At 36.8% G+C, this 19,424-nt stretch overlaps 1 protein-coding gene across 1 annotated transcript; it reads right to left on the reverse strand.

The window, feature by feature from the left end:
- Positions 1-2,709: 2,709 nt before the first annotated feature.
- Positions 2,710-19,335, reverse strand: NDC80 (NDC80 kinetochore complex component). Its single transcript, XM_061995502.1, has 17 exons — positions 19,258-19,335; positions 17,913-18,023; positions 17,349-17,435; positions 16,468-16,591; positions 16,174-16,346; positions 14,150-14,252; positions 12,500-12,589; positions 11,196-11,289; positions 10,011-10,117; positions 9,020-9,164; positions 8,535-8,740; positions 7,200-7,352; positions 6,832-6,921; positions 5,969-6,061; positions 4,356-4,486; positions 3,752-3,854; positions 2,710-3,388 (listed from the first exon to the last, which is right to left on the reverse strand). The coding sequence occupies exons 2-17, from the start codon at positions 18,011-18,013 to the stop codon at positions 3,266-3,268; spliced, it is 1,923 nt and encodes a 640-aa protein (XP_061851486.1). The 5' UTR covers positions 18,014-18,023; positions 19,258-19,335; the 3' UTR covers positions 2,710-3,265.
- Positions 19,336-19,424: the final 89 nt, after the last annotated feature.

The following is a 19,424-nucleotide window of genomic DNA, read 5'->3' on the forward strand; positions in this document are numbered from 1 at the left end:
GCACTGCACATGGGCAAAACCAATTGAGAAAGGTCCACATAGCCTCATACATGAGTGGAATGGACAAGGCAAAGTTAAAAAAGGCTCATATGATGCACTCAAAAAGTACTCCAAAAATAACACCACAGTTCTTGAGTGAGTTTCTGACAAAATGAAAAATAACTATTACTACTACTCTCGGGAGGAGAACAAAGCTGTACACAGAGTTCTACCATGCTTCTACAGCATCAGTACAAGCCCTTTAATACTCAAGATAGCAAAAGGTTGGTTAGGAAGATTAATGCCAAAGGGACACCTATGTGCACAAATCAGTTGTCAAAGTAGCTTGGACCTCTGTTCCTTATCGCTTAAAAAAAGCTTTAAGAAGGTTAAGGCAATTTTTATTCTTACATAAATCATAGAATGGTAGGGGTTGGAAGGGACCTTTAGAGATCATCTAGTCCAACCCCCTATTCCTTTGCAATTTACAGAAAACAGATCTTTATTTTTCCTCTACATAATGCACATTTAACAGGAAGAATGGTCAGGGAATTTATCTGCTACTAAGATAATTACCTAGTTCCTCCAGGAATATCAAGTTAATTGTTCTTTTTATGTCATGGTTCTGCACTTACATTAAGAATCTAACCTTCAGAGAAACAAGTTTAAGAAATTTTATTGAGTATGAAAAATACACATACTCAAGGCATATTAAGTAAAGTGTACAAAAGATACAGTAGCCATAGATAAAGGATTTGTAGCCATACAAAAGCTATCAAAATTTACAAATGACTCTTATTACCAAAATGTACAGGTACTAGTGGTACATTCTGATTAAGACTTTACATTCTGGTAAGAAAAGAAAGAAAAGAAGCAAAAATCAAAATCAAGAGTAGTAATTACGTTCTAGTGTATAATGTCTAAATTAAAAGTCAGGTTCTAGAAAACAAATAAAAAATGACTACCTAACTCCAGAATATGACGGGAGCAACGTTCAAGAAGAATTGAAAATTTCCCTCCATTTTAAAATGTGAAGATGCATTACCTAGTAGACTTGGGCCAATCTTAATCTACGATATATTACAATACTATCCCCATGGTATTTCACAGAACTTAGGTCAAAGCCTAAGCTGGTTCTAAAGTCAATTCAGTTTAACCGACATACAGACCAACAGTTCAACCCAGTAAGAAAAACATGTTGCCAACACTCCAAATGTGTTGCAAACACTCCAAACTTTTTATAAGTCAGACTAGTTTCAGAATATGAAATTTGCCAATACATGAAGGAAGGTTGTTGTGACCTTGATTCTTTAATCCATTACCATTGGATTAGTATTAGTCCTTAAAAATGACATTTATTTTGCTTTCATTTACTCAGTCAACTGACCACTCCATATGGCAAAGAACCTGCAGATATTAACAAACACAAGAACAAGTTACAGAAGTAAACAAGTATCAGGCATCCAAAAGAGAGCATAGCCCCTAAATAAGCTCATATTTTAAAGGAACATGATTATGTATGGTTCACAGTTTTGCTTAATTAGAAGAATAATGCTTTAGATAACAAATATCAGTTCCTTCTCTCCAGAAGCTTTTCTATTTTGTGATCTAATGTTTTTTTGTTAAGGATTACGCTGTTACAGAAGTTTTGTAAAAGGTAAAATGAAAAAGGACAACAGAAAAAAAGTGGAAATACTACCGACTTGTCAGAAAACATTTATAGCTGTCAAATTAAACTTCTGGAGTACAAAATAATAGAAATTTAGAAGCTTAAATAATGCCATCATTATCATAAGATCTGAAAGAAGTTACTCATCCCAGAGTCAGAAGATTCACACATTATATTAATGACAACTGAGTTTTATACATGCTCTGCAAGAATAGTCTAGAATTAAAAGACTATTTAGTTTTTATTTGCAGTTTGTGTTCAGATGGTCCAACTTAAGTTTTGTTGTATATCCTAGGGATCTGTGTTTCATTCAAATAGCATCTAATTCTAGAATTAAGCAGCAACTTCATTTAGCTGTCAGCTGCTAAACATTTTTGAACAGACTGCAAAGTAATTTTTATTATTGTATATTTGAATCAGTGATATTTATCACTGAACTCTTAAAACACTCAAATGCTTCAATACTTTTATTAGGAAATGCCATTACAAACTAAACTATCTAAGACATAACTGCAGGGTCTTATTTTTCCCCCCTAAAGACAAAGGTACGTACAGAATAAAGAAGATACTAATTCCATATATCACTGAACAACGAAGTAGAATCACAGAATGGTAGGAGTTGGAAGGGACCTTTAGAGATCATCTAGTCCAACCCCCCTGCAGAAGCCACAAAATATTTAGACTGGAGCTCTCCAAATAGTCTGTCCTCCTGGTCTAACAAGAAGAATGCAGACTCATTTTAGACTATTTTGATGTATCCAACACTGGCCAAATCTACAACTGATCAGCTATATTGGCAGAATACATGTTGTCCTACTTTGATCTCTCTGCTATACATATTGAAGAAATACAGCGGGACTGAGTAATTAGGGAACTTTGTTTTCCAAATGACTACCTGTCTTTAGACAAGACTACTGTACAACTACTGATAACTACAAAGAGGTTTTTGTTTAAAGAAAACATCTTAAACACATAAGAAGGGTTTTCTGAGCAGTTTCATAGATAACTGAACAAGCAAGAGAAACACATCTGATCTTGCTACCAAGAGAAAGGTTTGGGGAAGGATGTACACTGTCATGCACATGCACTAAATATGTATGTCTACTACAAAATGCACAAACTATACTCCTAAAAGGAAAGCACAACTTGTCCCAGTTAGCAATCTTACACATTTGCAAAAGGTGCTAGTTATTTTTAAGAAGTATTTCAAAGTGTCAATACCCTCTGCATTTGTGCTGTCACTTTTGGTTCCATCTTTAAATCCACTCTGACTTGTTATTTTATCAGGTTAACTGTACTTTTGTCTGAAAATCTTCCTAAAAGTGCATAAATGATTTGATTATAAAGAAAAAGTGAAATAAAGTTGTTCCACAGTTGCCTTGTCAGATATGGTTGTAGTCACATACAATATATTACAACGGGGAAATGTAAGCAAAGTCTTTTTAAAGAAAATGGAAGTATGTTGTTTATTTGTGTCAATAAACCAAAGGAAGTTCATAAATATTTCCTTACACTTAAAACCACTTTCACTTCTATACACAGCAAGTACCCATCCTTTTAGAAGGCACCACCCAGAGCTTCAGAAATGCAAAATTTTCATCTTCACCTTTTTAGTATTTACAGACTTTCAGCCTTCTTTTTATAACTCTCTAGAATTCCAGTCAAGGCTGACAATAGATCTTCAGACATGAACTCTTCATAATCTCTGTCAATTTTTGCATTCTGTTCATCAAGATATTTCTAGAAAAGAGTTACAGAAAGTTTATTAGTTATTACGGTCTCTATTGTATTGTTTCTGTTAAAGTATTTTAAACAATCATTGCACAGGTTAAGTAATTTCAGTTAAACACTTCTCTGAAAGACATGTATCAGAAGCAGATTAAACCTCACAGGATGTTACTGCTAAAATTTAATGATCAATTCTGACTATTTATACCAAAGGTTTTGTCAACAAATTTATTTAACTAGAATCCACAGACTTGGTGCAGCAGCCCTAAAAACCTGACACTTCATTGGAAAGAGTAAGTTCTAATCTGCATGTGTTTAACTGCAGTTGCAAATGTCTCTGAAAGATGTATTTCTGGATATGCAATTTTAGCTTACCTCAATAGATACTACATGAGTAGCAATCACTTCTAAAAGACGATTCAGGTTATCACCAGCTCTCCTGCTCTCTTCTGTTGTTGTCTGCATAACAACTTGATACCTAAACAGTAAAGATACTTAAAAAGTCATGTCCACAATGGTAAAATTCCTGACACCTAAACCCTTCACTTTGTCAAGTCTGATGTAGTGTCATGTTTAGCCATATTTTTTTGTATTAGTTAGACTTGTATATTAATACTCAATTTAAAGGAGTACTACTAACTGGTAAGAACAGAGTCAGAATAGTCCTTCCAAACTTCAGGCTGTAGACCTAAGCAATGTAGTTGACACACAGGTTTGGAAGCAAACTAATTTCCTTACTATAACCATATATATACAAAACAAACCCTATGGAAAACAAGAGTTCTGATACGGCAGACAAAAATTCTAGCAAAATATTAAGTGTCGAGGAGAAACATCTTTTAAATGTGAATTTGTGGAAACTGTATATTAAGATATCTGTCCACCAAAGAATTGAACACAAGGAGTCAAGAAACTGTTTTCATCTTTAAAACATAGAACCACCAAAATAAATGACACTGCTTGAAATTATGGCCCTTACTGTCGTTGAAGATCATGCAATTCATTTGTGGCTTCACTGAGACCTTCGTTGATACCACTCTCAAGTAATTGTTTATGCTTCTCTAGCAATTCCAGTTCATTTGCAAATTTTTGCTCTTCCTCTTCTGCCTCCTGTAAACACAAGGAGGGAAAAAACAATTGCATAACTCAGGAATAATTAGGATTTTTTTCTCCTTTATGTTTTGCAACCAGATACTGGAATTCAGAATTCTTACAAGTAACTCCGCACTCAGAACTAAAAAGAACCCCAAGGATATCCTCCCAAACCTAAAGTTTCAGGTATTTTCTGTGTTATCTTCCACCCAAAAACAAGCCTATCCTTCCCTTTATTTCTCTAACTGTATTTCAGTGTTTGTGTTGCAGCTATTTTCCCTTCAAAGTTCAGCTCAAAAAGTATTGTTTATATACTTTAAATAGCTTAGAAATGGAATATCATGCACAACTGTTTCTAGGTTAAAGAAATAAAGTCACATTTATGTAAGAAAACTGATTTTTCCTTTTATGTCTGAAAGAAGAGTATAAAATGTAAGTAATCATCTCTCAAAGGAGAATGACACAGCTGTCATACTTAGCACAATTAAATGTGTAAACCTAAATTAAATTCAACCATCAACTATATATGCAATTCCAGTAAATGACTGAAACATGGTCCTTCAAAAATAATTTAAATCCTGAAGTCTTACAGATAGCATTTTAAAGATTACACAAAGAATTATATGACTCATAGGATACACAGTTGCAACTGGATGGTTACCATAACCTCACCTTGAAATAAAAGCATACACTTAAGTCAATGGCATTAAATCAAAAGCTAAATTTTAGGTGTTTTTGAAAGCAACAAACTAAATGAATTGCCTTCATCCACCTAAGCAAGTATTAACAATTAAATAACCCTGTTTTGTAGTTACAGCACAGGACCTGGGACTTGAAAAAGCAGGTATGTAGCTTAGTTCCAAAGCATTTTTCTCCTGGGCACCACAGCCCCACCAAAGCTGTTCTTTTAGAGAAGCTTGGGAGGTACTGAAGCAGCCACATAGCTGTTAGAGAGGGATATGTTTTGTTGCTAAACTTCAAGTGAGGAAAAAGACAGGGACTGTTCTCTACTGAGAAAGAACAAAGAAAACAACTATCTTCTGTCAGTAAAACATTTAATGTGCTTTTAGTCAAATAATGTTTTTCTTAGTTTTTAATGCGATTAAATGTGTTTACTAAAACCAGTGTGTTTCTTATATACAAATTGAATAGACATGACAGGTTCTGTTAACTGTAAAATTATCTCCTTTGGGCAGATGCTTTGAGATATCCAGAGGCCACGAGATGTTTGCCGTTGCTTTTATTACTGGATGTAGTAGCTTATGATTTACAGGATCTGAAGTATGATACTAGATTCTCTAATGAGAAAGTGAAAACTGACTCACTTACAGTAACAAAATATTTCTTGAAAAGAATGAGAGAATCCTGCAATAGGAAATCGGAGGAAGCAAAGGCAGAGGTACAAATAAACAAAAATGTAAACAAAAAACTTATGTATTAATACAAAGATCACAGATATCATTAAGGATAAATTGCCATCAATCTACAAGAAGTTCTTACCTTAAGCTTCTGATGGTAAAGGTCATCCAGCTTTTCAGCTTCTTCTTTCAGTGTTTTCACACTGCTTTGCTTGTCTACTACCATTACATTCGCCTAGAAGGACAATATGACCAAAAAAAAATCTAAATCAAAGAATTCCAACATATAACTCCATACCATCACAAATAACATGTGGTAGCCCAGAAATATTTAAACTAGGCCAGGCCAGGATGGGATTAGCTTTCTTCACAGCAGCCTGTATGGTGCTTTATTTTGGATAAACAGCTCAAACCAGTGTTCATAACACACCAGTAGCTTGTACAACATTGAGGTTTTCTCTCCCTCCCATGGCCCCTCAGCGAGCAGGGCAAGGGCAGGCAAGGGGCTGGGAAGGGGCATAGTCAGGATAGCGGACTAAAATTTAGTCAAAATGATATTGCATATCATATACTGCCATGGTCAGCAATAAAAACTGAGGCAGGGAAAGAACAAGGAAATAAAATTCTCCTTTGTCCAAACCATCGTGAACCCAATATTGTTAAAAATCTTCTTGAGAACTAGTCAGTGATAGTAAGCCACACAACAGACTGGAATAAGTGAATTATTAAAACCAATCTTTCCAACGTTTATGGTCAAATAATATGTAAGCGGCATAATCTTCAATGTGGGGAATACACATTATTGCAACTAACAGAAGAAGATCTTATTCTCACAAAATCTTTTAGGTTCCATCATAATTAAAGCAATCTTCTCACAACTTCCTTTCCTTCAAAATTCCAAGTCAAACAACCCACCACACCACACTTCACCCATGCCAAATGTCAAAAAGAGACCAACAGGTAGCATTACGGTATCTTAGTTCTAATCTTCATTAACCAACATACCTGTTCCAAAGTATCTTCCAAAGTCATTTTCCGTTGAGTAGCTTTCCTAATTTCTTCCTCAGTCTGGTTAATGATCTCCATAAGGGGAGCCTGTAATACATATACACGAAGACCTGGCTAATGCAGTTTTGTAGTTTGAGCTAAGATGTATCCCAGTACATCCTTCCTCATCCTGTTTATGTTTAGGCTGTTGTACTCTCCAATATCAAGTTTCCTTCCTATATAATAATGTAGTTGTGGTGACACATCACACAAGCTTTTCAATTAAGTTTCATGGAGAGATTAAGAGATACCACCTTTCCAACATTTTCAGAGAAACACTTGTTTTGTAAGCATTAACAGAAACATTTAGTGTTGACCCTACTTACCTTGATCTGAGTTCTGTATTTGACTAGGCAATTTGGACCTGCCTCAGGATTAAATTGGATCTCGAAGTCATGGCCTTTGGAATTCTCAGCACTTACTGGAATTAATTTCAGCTTTCGAGCCAGTTTATGATACTCTGCCAGTTGCATTTCAATCTGTTGAGAGGAGAAAAGGGCAAAAATCATAGAAGGAAAACAAGTGAAAATCTTTGCCAAAAGTATTCTTTGCCAAAAGTAGGTTTCTGAGCTCCTCTGTACAAATGTCATTCCAAGTCATGCCCTGGTATACAAGAATTGTACAGCACTTTCCATTTTTCATGTTAAGTGCCATTTTATGATTTGTTTTATGATTCAGTTTGCTCTGCAAGGTTTCTCAGTGTTTGTAGGTGAAACTGAATGGCTTAACCTCTGGTTTTCCTGATTCATCTGCCATACTTTTTCCTGCCTCAAGTTATCGAGGATTACTTGATTGGGAAGGAAAAACATGCTTGGAAATAATGCAAACAACTAAAACAGTGATCAGTCATGTCAATACATACTTTCTGTCATTGGTTTTGAAAGGAAATGCCACATAGCTACACATCCTAATAACAAACTAACTTGAGCATACCTCTAAGACAAAGCTTATGAAGTTTCTTTCCTGTGCTCTGATGAGTGTCGCTCATACACAAATGCCAAACAGAAGAGTTTTTTCCCCTCATTTTACGTGCTTCACACTTGCACAGTATGAGCCATTTAAGCTCAAGTGCTTGATAAAGCTAAACCGTGCCAAATGCAATAGATATTTGAAACTTTTTTTTTTTTTTTTAAGTTCTCCATTTAGTAAAGCAGAAGCTTTTAAATCCCACAACTTACAGGGCCAAGTCTTCATTCTGTTTGATGGAACTGAATTTAGCCCTTAAAGCTTATTAGAACTTCCACATAAGGGACCAACCTGGCCCTAAATGCCTGCAGAGATATTGATTCAAAGCACCGGTTTTGCATTACTTCTTTGCTAGGAAATCTTAACATTAACCTGAAATTGCTTTTGTTATCCAAGCAATTTCAAACTAATGTTATCAAAGCTCTTCATGCTATAACAGTGAGAGCTGTCAGTGGTGCATGTTCTACGGCCCTTGTGATGCAGACAAAAAACCCCAAACCCTCCACAAAAACGATAGATTTCCATTATGCTCAAAACAGAAAAAGGGCAAAAGAAGTATTTTTCAGAGAGATTATAAACAGAAGCTTGTGAATGTTAGATTTAGGAAAGAAATTAGCAATAGTCCAAGCCCCAAGTTTAACCTTACAGAATGAAAACTCCTAGCCACCTCTCAGTGTAGCAGGGTTTTCACATACCGCCTCTTTATTCCTAGCATATTTTAACTCTTCATTCCACAGCTGATGTTCCTCTGCTTCCACCTCCTTAGTCAGCTTGTTAATGGTTTGCTGCAACTCATTTCTCTCATGATTTATTCTCTCAATATCCGCAACTGAGTACTTTTGGTTATCAAAGATGTGCTGCAGCCGGGCATTCTCTTGCTTCAGTGCTTCTACTTCCATTCCTAAATTCACAGAACACTTGTGAAATGGATGTAAAATACCAGCCTGAGAGTGAAACCTAATTTCTCTGTATTTTCGGAAGTAAATAATATGCAAACTTCCTTACTCTAGCGTACAAACAAGTATCAGCCAAAAAATCTTTAGTAGTAATCAATTTTGGTAAGTTTATTTGTAGCATCATTGTACACTAAGTATCACACTCTGTCCTGAAGCTGAGAATTACAATTATTTTAAACCTATTTCTAGCTTCATTATCCCACTTGTGACCAAGGCCTTCTTACCTGCTGTCTCAACTTCCTCATTAACACCTTCAATTTTTTGATCAAGGATGGCTACATGAGATTCCAGATTATCCAAGTAAGCCTGGTATTTCTGGACATCTGCTTGAAGAGACGATTTCAGGTTTCGTAGTGTTACTCTACGATCCTAGTAAATGCATGGAAAGAACAACACTAGTGTATTAACCTCAAAGAATACTCTTACTTTCCAGACAAGCCCATACAGTAATTGGTCAACTTCAATACTATAGAAATAAAATTCAAGACCCTGAATAAATTTTTATCTGACAGCTGAATCCAATTAAGCATCTTTAAAATAATAACAAAAAAAAGGCTGAAATGCTGGTTTGTATCTTAATTCTTGCTTTTCAGCAGTTAGTCTTTGATTTGCATTAGGCCTTTCATTAAGAAAGTTCTCTCTACAGGTAATACACAAATTAAATGTAACACAAAAAGGGTAGATAAAACTAAGGGCAATGAAAACTGGGAATACAAACAGCACATTTTGCACAGTAGGCAGAAGTCTCAATTTGAAAGCTGCACAGACACTAAACCACCTTTAAACTCATGATGTACTAAAAGCAGAATACATATTTTCAAACAAAATATTTTTCCTTAAATATGTTGTTATCACTCAATGCCCCCTGCTCTCATCTCCTGAAAAGCTCTTACACCAACACTTTTCGAAAAGATAATGTTGAAGTATGAAAAAAAAAATGTGGTTCAAGTACTTTATTAATATTTCTGCCCAAGCAAAATGTCATTACCTAAAAAGATCTGTAGAATAACAAAGTGTGACTGAAATCTCCACAGTAAATACCTGCACTATAATGGTATAGAGTTTATAACAACCTGGCCTAATTAAAAATCTCATAGAGCACTGAAAATAATTTTCTACTTGTTATAACATATTATCAGTATCTTTGTTTAAATAATGACAATAATAGAAAATTCAACTCCACCATACAAATAAGCATTGACACAATTTACTAACCGGCTCACTTTCCTTTTCTTTTTCTAGTCTTGCAATCTCTTCCTGAAGTCTTTTGTTGTCAGCTGCTAAACCTTCTATCGGGAATTCATCTATATTAAACAAATCCTCTGGGCAACAACAACAAAAAAGTGGTTACAAATTTACCTTACCAATTATCACCACATAATCTGAGTGTCTTTACTTTAGCTTCAGCATAGTAAATACCCATTGTCTGGATAATTATTTTGAACTAAAAAAAACCTAAACACACAACCAAACCCCAAAACACAACCAACAAATGCATCAAACCCCCCTTTTTTACAAAGTAAAAAGGCAAAAATCACAAAACAAAGAAGAAATATGTTTTTTAGTCCCAATGTCATGAAAGAGCCAAAAATTACTCCTGTAAGGTCACACTTTTCAAACTCTCATATAGCTCACACAATAAATCAGTGGTTGTTAGATAAGTTTTCATGTGTTTCAGCTTCACGAGGTAATTGATTTATTTGCTTCTGATACACATACTTCTTTACTTCTTGGGACATCTTTCTCAGTCTTTGCCAAACAATGGCAGGACTACTTTTTCCTCCTAATACCTAGTAATAGGCTGGTAGCTTGTGTTTCCAATTGATGACTCCAGCTTGCAATAGATACATCCTTAGTCTGGGTTTTCATAGGAGGGCACAGAAAGTGAGAACTATTTTTTTCTTTTTTCTCATATTCTGTTTATATTTCTGTAGCTGATGAAATGAATACATCCAATGGTCAAATTAATAATTTTAAGTCTCCCTGAAGACAAACATAGGTGCATGCCAAATTTCACATCAGAGTTTGGAACTCTTGCAGACTATTTTCAGAGATTTTGGGAGTTGAACTTCCTTGCTTCTCTGATGTGCATCCTCTGGTAATTTTTCTTTTTCATTGTTAACTTTGTCAGACAGAAACAAGAATCATCTGCATACACAGAAGTTGCATGATGGATTGTGTACTGCTTTTCTGTCACAAAACCATTGAAAACAATAAGATTACACAGTTAGAGATGACAGCAGAGCATGATGTGTCTCTACTAATAACAACGCACCAAAATAAGTGAATTAAGTCAAAGTAACTGAGAGGTACTTGGGAATTTCACTTGCAAACTGAGCAAAATGTGCCAGGAGAAACTAGTAAAACAATTAAATATGTCACTAAACCATGAAAACTTACTTAATTTTGATTGCACTTCTGCATCCATTTCTTCAAAAGTATCTCTCCCTTTCATGAAAAGATCATAGCACTTCACAGAGTAGTCCATGAAAAGCTAAAACAATTACAAAAAGTTTTAATTCAAAAGGCTGTAAAATACCTAGATAGTCTAAATCTACTCAATTAACATAATTAAACAACACCAAAAATCTTTTACTTGTTTGACTGCACTTCTGTAAAAATCTACTTTTTTTCCTCCTACCTTTACACAAAGAATGTCAACACATAATATGTAGGCAGAAGGAGACATCTAAAAGCCACATTAACATGATCTGGAAATACTTGATATATTTTTCTAGGATACCTAACAAGGATAGTAGATAAAATATTTATTATCTTGAAGCACACAATCCTCTCATGCTAGTTTACAGAAACTGTAGGTCTGTTTAACAGACTTCTTCAGTAACTATGATCACTATACTTCAGATGTTGGAGAACTGATCTAGAATTAACGAAAGGCTACCCAAAAAAGAATTTACTAGAGATGTTAAATTACAAATCTTTCAGAAGCAACTGCATAAATATTGCAAATTTTATTTCAACATATATGTATCAGTGTATAAGCACATATTCAGTTTAAAAGCATGTAAAAAACTGTCAAGTTTGTAACCCTAGTCCAAAATGCCGATTTAATTAGATTTATGTGATTTTCTAAGTTTTCTGGCATATCATACAACTCCTTCCAAACATCTGCTGTGAATTAACAGAGTTAAACCTGAATAGCACTAATAATCTATGATAAGTTAGAAACAAATGAAGCCACTGAATTTTTAAGTGCCTGAATTAGATCAACACCCTATTTTGTGGATCAGAAATGAAACATTTTGATCAATTTTTAAAGAGTAAACTAAGTAGGTATCACAGGAGCCACCATGTTTATAACTCAGTCATTGTCTTTACACCATACTGCTGTTAACTATAGAAGACTCAAGTGTTAAAGAGAAATATACTTGAGACTCTACTAAGAGAGTAAACAAACAGCATGAATCCATTTCTCCACAAAGGAGAACCCAAGCATTAGCAACTCATAAGGCATTTCAGTTTAACATCTGGTCTTCACCAATAGAGTGGCTGTGATTTTGCTCTGGAAACTAGTCAACCAGCCTTTTTATATAATGTTACTATACTTCCTAAAGAACTCTGAATATACAACTGAACAGAATGTATTAAAAAAAAAAATTGTTGTGGCATATTTAAATTGCATTGTTACAGCATATGACAAAATTTAGTCAAAAATTTTCATAACAGCTTATTTTTTATGGTACCTTATTATGTACAATTCCATCATCTGTCTCTCCTCCCCAGTTCTGTCCATCATCAAATGACGGTGCATTTTCCCTCATGGCAGCATACAACTGAAAGGCACGGGGGAACAAAGAACAAGTGTGCTGATGCCCATTAGTTTTCCTATTAGTTTCACGTTTATGTTAAGTAGCAAAGCAACTCTGGATTACGATTTAAGCAAGCAGGGTATAATGGTGCTGCTTCAGAATCAGGGTAATGAGCCTGTTTAGTTGCCTAAACGCACAGAAGAGGCATTAACTGGATATTCAAATTGCCTTGCTAAGACAAATGTGTCTTTTCAGCATAAGGGAGGGGATTTTCATGAATGTGCAACTCAGTAGTGGCAAACTTCTGTCAGAGTCCAAGTTTTGCTTAGAACTGAGCTGGCAGCAACAGAAAGTTAACACTATTACATAAAAAAAACCCCAAAAAGTCAAGAAACACCCACCCAAACACAACTCCTCCACTCTGTACAACAAATCACACATTTATATAATTGCTATTGACTTCGGATTTAGGAGAAGATAGCATATGTCACAATAGCAGAAGATGTGCACTGAAGATACATGACTATACCCATTATTAATCTATGCATTATAACTTTTCACAGTTTTAGGTACATATAAGTCATCATTTCCCCCCCTTCTCATACACAAATCTATCTAGTTAAAAAATAGTAATATTAAAAACCTCAGTTTAAAAAATGCTGAAAGTCAAGTCCCAGGGTAGCCTGTCAGCCAGCAACGTGCTACCTTCCTAGCAGTTTCTATGTGGGAGCTATCTCCAACCTTATGCATTTACCCAGCTCAGCTCAGACTGAAATATCCAGCATGCTCCTCAGAGACACACAGTTCACACTGAGAGTTGCAGCAAAGCCCACAGCCCCAGCTTTCCTACCAAGTTAAACAGGCCCCAGGGTAGCCTGTCAGCTAGCACAGTGCTACCTTCCTAGTAGCTTCTGTGTGGGAGCCACCTTCAACTGTATGCATTTTGCCTGCTCAACTCAGACTGAAATATCCAGTGCGCTCCTCAGAGACATAGTACTCGCACTGAGAGCTGCAGGAAGTCACACAGCCCCAGCTTTCCTACTCTCTTAAGAGACATCCCAGGGTAGCATGTCAGCCATCACAGTGGTACCTTCCTAACAGCTTCCCTGTGGGAGCCATCTTCAACTGTATGCATTTCGCCAGCTCAGCTCAGACTGAAAAACCCAGGGTGCTACTCAGAGACATACAGTTCCCACAGAGTTAGAAAAAAGCCTGCAGCCCCAGCTTTCCTACTCAGTTAAAGAGGTTCCAGGGTAGCCTGTCAGCCAGCACAGTGCTACCTTCCTAGCAGTTTCTGTGTAGGAGCTATCTTCAACCTTGTGCATTTCACCAGCTCAGGATAGATTGAAAAATCCATGGTGCTGCTCAGAGACATACAGTTCACACTGTTACAGGAAAGCCGGCTGCCCCAGCTTCCTACTCTGTTAGATAGGTGTTTGTACATTCTGTTTACCCTGGGACCTCTCTTTTTCTTTATATAAATGCCAAAGAAAGATTTTTAGAAAGTATTTAACAGATCTGTACTGAAACCAACATTCCAGCCTGAGAAGTGGAAATACTTGGCTTAAAAAAGGCAAAAGCTACCTTGACACAATCAATTAACCAAATCAAAGCTGTCACAATCTGAGGCCATGTGTGTGGTGCTCCTACTGTGTACATGGAACTTTTTGACAATGCAAAGGGGTACCTACAAAGCAAAAGAAAATAAGTTTTTAGTAGCTGTGACAAACACTGATGAAAAGACGACAGGACATTTTTAGATGTAGATCAAGGCACGGAAGGAAGTACAAACTTAATTATACTACTTATTGTACATTGAAGGGACATAAACCAAGTTCCCATAGCATTATTTTACTCAATTATCATGGTTTTCTCATTTTGTGACTCACAGAATATCTCAAGTTGGAAGGGACTCATAAGGATAGAGTCCAACTCCCTGCTTCTCATAGGACTACCCAGAACTAAACCATATTGTTAAGTGTCCTTGGGATGCTCCTTGAACTATGGTAACTCTCGGAGGCCTAGTGCCATAAGGACTTCACTGGGAAGCCTGTTTCAGTGATCAACCACTCTCTCACCAAAGAGCCTATTCCTAATCCCCAGTCTGAATTTCCTCTGACACAGCTTCATTCCATTTCCTCACACACTACTGCTGGTCTTCAGACAGGAGATCAGCACCCACCCCTTCCCTGCCCCACCTGAGGATGTTTCAGACTGAAACGAGGTTGCACCTCAGCCTTCTTCTCTCCATGTTGAACAAATCAAGTGACCTCAGCTTCTCCTCATAAGCTCCCTTGATACCTCTAACCATTGTGCTCACTCTCCTTTGGACTCAGATGTAAGAGTTCAATGTTGTTCTTACTTTGAACTACTCGAAACTGCACACAGTATTCCAGGTGGGCTGTATCAGTGGGACAATCACCTTCCTGGCCTGCCCAACTATTGAAGAAATGGACTTTTTGCATATCCAAAGATCAGGAATGATTAATGCCTCATACAGAAAAACCCTCACTATAAACTGCTCCTTCAAACACTCTTTAGCCCCCTCTAATTAGAGACACTCTCTCAAAATCTTGTATAGGCCAGGGAACACAGAAGTGCAGACTTTAGTCTATCTTTAAACTGACAGCTGCCCAAACGTTATTTTTAAGAACATAGGGCAAGAAACTACTGATAAACTGACGGTTCTAAATAAGTGCTCATGAGCCATTCAGCATGAAAATTTTTTTTAAAAAAGATAATTATTTAGGTCCATTTTCTAACTGTCAAAAAGCAACTTAAAGTGAGTTCTCAAAGTAAGTCTTTTTATCCAGGATTAGTCTTGGTGTAGCACAGTAAAGCTTTTTGAAAGCAACTTCCTTTTTCACATTTCAGCTAGGCCAGCAGTTTTAAATGTTGCAGGTTAAACCAAACTTTTACTAAAATACTGAGAAGTGAACCAAACATCTCAGGAGCTCTGGCACTGACACCATCATGGGCTCAAATCTACAGAAGTAAAATACACTTTTGTTTTAGTGAGATTGAAAATTCACTGTTATTAACAGGCAGAGAATTTTCTTTCTTGGAAAGTGTTGGTGCATTAACGATTCCTACTGAAAAAGACTAGGCATAAAACACCCAGCTGCTTAGTGTTTTTTTTTAACCTCAGTGGTCATTTCTGTTATTTCCACCCCATGCTTTGGAAGCAGAATGACAGAAATTAAAAGAAAAGTTACTTTAACTATATAAATGGGGTCTAATATTCTAAAATTGGTTTTTAGGTCTTAAATTTTAACAGAGTGAACCAGAAAAGTCTGTCAAAAAAGTCTGTTTTTCAAAGTTTAACACAAAGATAATTAATTAGATTTTACATTACAAAGCAAACTTCCAAGAGCCCATATAGCTCTGCAAGTTCAAGTATAAAATGTATAGTATGATCTGAGAATCAGAGAGTAAACTTAGAGTTAAACAAAGGTGATATAAAATAATCACAACACTGCAGTTTCAGAGTCTCATCTGAATAACGAAGCCTGTCCATTCTCCCCAGCTATCATGCAGAACTCTTAACTTTTACATTTCTAGATGCATCTCATCTACTTAGCACAGCAGAATAACAATAACAATCTTACCCAAGCTCCTTAAAAACTCTGGGAATTTCCTCTTCAAATTTTGAGTCAGGCAGTTCATAAGAAGGGCAGAGGAATTCATAGATAAAAGTGAAGATTTTTAAAAAGTCCTTAACAGATGGAGACTGTAGTGACTTCATGGAAACATTATGAGCATAACCATTCTCATTAAGAAACTGAGAAAAAAGAAACTGTATTAGTCACCAAATAAAAGTCTAAAGTTGAAACTATGAAAGATATTTTGATTAGTATCTTTTATGCCTAATAACATAAGTTTAGAATAAGTTACTAAGTTACCTCAGAAAGCTGCTTGATACATTGTTGGATGAATGCCTTGTCATGAAGTGGCCTGGGATCTTTTATCTTTTCAGTACCAAACACACCATACTGACTGTTGCGTGAACCTCCAGCCCCGCTAGCTCTAAGAACAAAAAATTGCAAGTATTGTCTCAAGAACTGTATTTAAGAAACACTCTCTTCAAATCACTAAAATTGCTATTATTATGTTCCTTTTCCTTTTGTTATTCAAAGGGATGCCTGAAGGTTTCTGTTTAGGATGACTTTGGAAAAACACCATCACCCTGGAAGATATGATGCATACATGCAACAGAGGGATTACTGCATCCTAGGTGAATATTTTCTTTAGTTTATTGAAAAAGAAAAGTTTTTAAAGTCAGAAAAATACCCCAGAGATGAAGAAACAAAATGATGTAGCTGATGAAATATTTTAATCTTTAATTAAAAAAAAAAAAAATAAAAGGAATAGATTGCTGCAACACTAGGGCTCTATCAAAGAAGATACCAGAACACAGAAAGCCATGAAATAAGCAGAAAGATTATAGTATTTTGGAAGGTTTGCATCTTAGAGAGAAGAAGAAATTAAGGCAGAGTGTCCTGGATATATCATTCTTCCTTAAATAGGCAAATGTATTGAGGACCTCTTAAGGTCTGCAGTATGTATCATTCCCAAGAGCAAGAACAGCTCTCAAAGCAATTCCTGTTTCACAGGATTATTGTTTAGCGATCAAAGAGCAGAGGATGACAGAACTGAAGACAGTCTGCTGGTCTCAGACCCATGATCCTCTATAATGAAAATCTGCCAAGAAAGAAAAATTACAAAGTGACATGTGACTGTTATTGTTTTAATTTAAAGTACAGAGATCTAAAGCTATCAATACCTCTTCCCAAAAAAGCTGACTTTTCTTTCCGAAGTTCCAGGTGTAGGTTTGCTCATGCTCAGCTTCCCAAACGTACCTTTGTCCTTCCTGAAGGATAAGGAGAAGGATTCAAGTGATTGTGTCTACCACCTCAGCTTTTGCTCATGCAAGAAAACTATGAATCCATAAATACAAGCCTAAGCATCTTCATCATAGCAGCACCTTGGAAAACCAAACTGATTTTAATGCATTATTTGTCCATTACAAAACCTACTTCTGTGAGAACATTTGTAAGTGTACACTTTCTACATACACTCTGTTGGACTTGATCTTAAAGGTCTTCCATTATGGTTGGAAAAAAGTCTTATATTTTCAAATGTGTCATCAGTGCACAAATAGAATAAAGAAAGTTTTTTTGCAGAACTAGAACATTTGTGAAAATGTCCTCAGCTGCAAGCAGCTTTTGTCTCACTACTCCTTTTTTTTTTTTTTAGTTGCTACTCACACACTCAAACACACTACAGTAAATCTCTCCATAGTTAGTTTTATTTACCTATTCTTAGCAAGATAATCAGCAACACTTACATCTGAGGTGTTTGAAGACCCATCTTGTTGTTGTCCTGCACTCTCAGTGGCATCAGCGATTGCCGACCACTGCTTCCGGCAATACTTGAGCTTCGCCTCATTGTGACTAAACTGTAAATCACAATCTGTCAGTAAGGGAAAATCCAAGATCTAAGAGTATTTGCTTTTATAAATACCACAGTGCCATTTTCTAAAGGGTCAGAATAAGCAAGGAGAGCACTAATTTGGACCAACTAGTGTGACATTTACATAAATATTTGTTTCTTTAAAAAAAAAATAGAAAAAAAGAAAGAAAAGGTGTAGGTCAGATGCCAGAACTACACAGCAGCAGCCACAGCCTTTCAAATTAACACTTTATTGACAGAGGTGCCAGCGTGTTTGATCAAAACATACCATTTTGCCTTTACTTATACTCATAGCCTTGCCTTTACTTTCCTCATTTCTAACCTACAAGTTCCAAAATCGATTCAGTTCAGTCCTCTCAGTTGGCAGAAAGGCCACACTAACATGAGTACTCCTTCTAGCACTTCAGTCATCCATCTGTTCCTTAGCCACTAATTATGAAGCTGCTTATTGATTTTGCAAGTGATCTCACAGTATCACAGTACAATAACTGGAAAGACTATTTTAAGATAATATTATGGTTACCTTCAGACTATGCACACAAAACAGAAATCAAACTGGAAAAACTTAACTGTCCCCCACAGTGGCATTTTGAGGTAAATAAAGTCTGCAGAAAAACAAACTTTTACCCGCTACAGTGGATCTATTTGATTGTGGAGGGGGTGGGGGGGGTGGACTTAAATGACTGACATATTACTAACCGAAAAAATTTTCAAACATTACTAAAAGCCATTACCAATACAAACTGCGATTCACAATCACACTTCTAAATACCACTTCTCACAAGTCGTGACAGAAGTTTAGTTTAGACGCCCTGCATAGAGCGATATGTCCGTGACCTAATTTTCCCGGGGGAAGATACCGCATTCTTTCGTTACTTTACCAGAGATCCGCCGCTGGCACGGGAAGTTATTTTCAGAGACGTTATTTTAAACGACGAGTTTAAAGTCACAGTTTGTTACAATCAACACGACAACAGGGAAAAGGGCAGTAGCGCGGCAGAACCGGCCGCAGCTACATCCACTCGCACGAACAGTACGTTTAAACTAACCGCACCGAATGCGAACAGGGAAGCCGGCGGCCAACAAAAACATCCCGACACCGCGCATCGCCCGCCCCTGCGCCCGGCCCCCTTCCAGCCTCGTCTTTACCGCGAGGCGCGGCCCGGCCCGCGGCGCAACTCGGCGGCAAGGCCCCACGCCGCCCCGCGAATAGGCCTGACCTGGCCCGGCCGTTACCGCTCCGGGTGCCGCCGCCGCCTTCCTCGCAGTTTCAAATCCGCCCGCCAACTGCGTCACGTCGCGTCGCGTCGCGTCACATCACAGCGGGGCGGGGCAGGACTGTCAGTCTCTGGGGGCCGTACAGTAACGTCACTTCCGCTCGCTCAGC

Source organism: Colius striatus, chromosome 4 (genome assembly GCF_028858725.1).
Source record: "Colius striatus isolate bColStr4 chromosome 4, bColStr4.1.hap1, whole genome shotgun sequence".
NCBI lineage: Eukaryota > Metazoa > Chordata > Aves > Coliiformes > Coliidae > Colius > Colius striatus.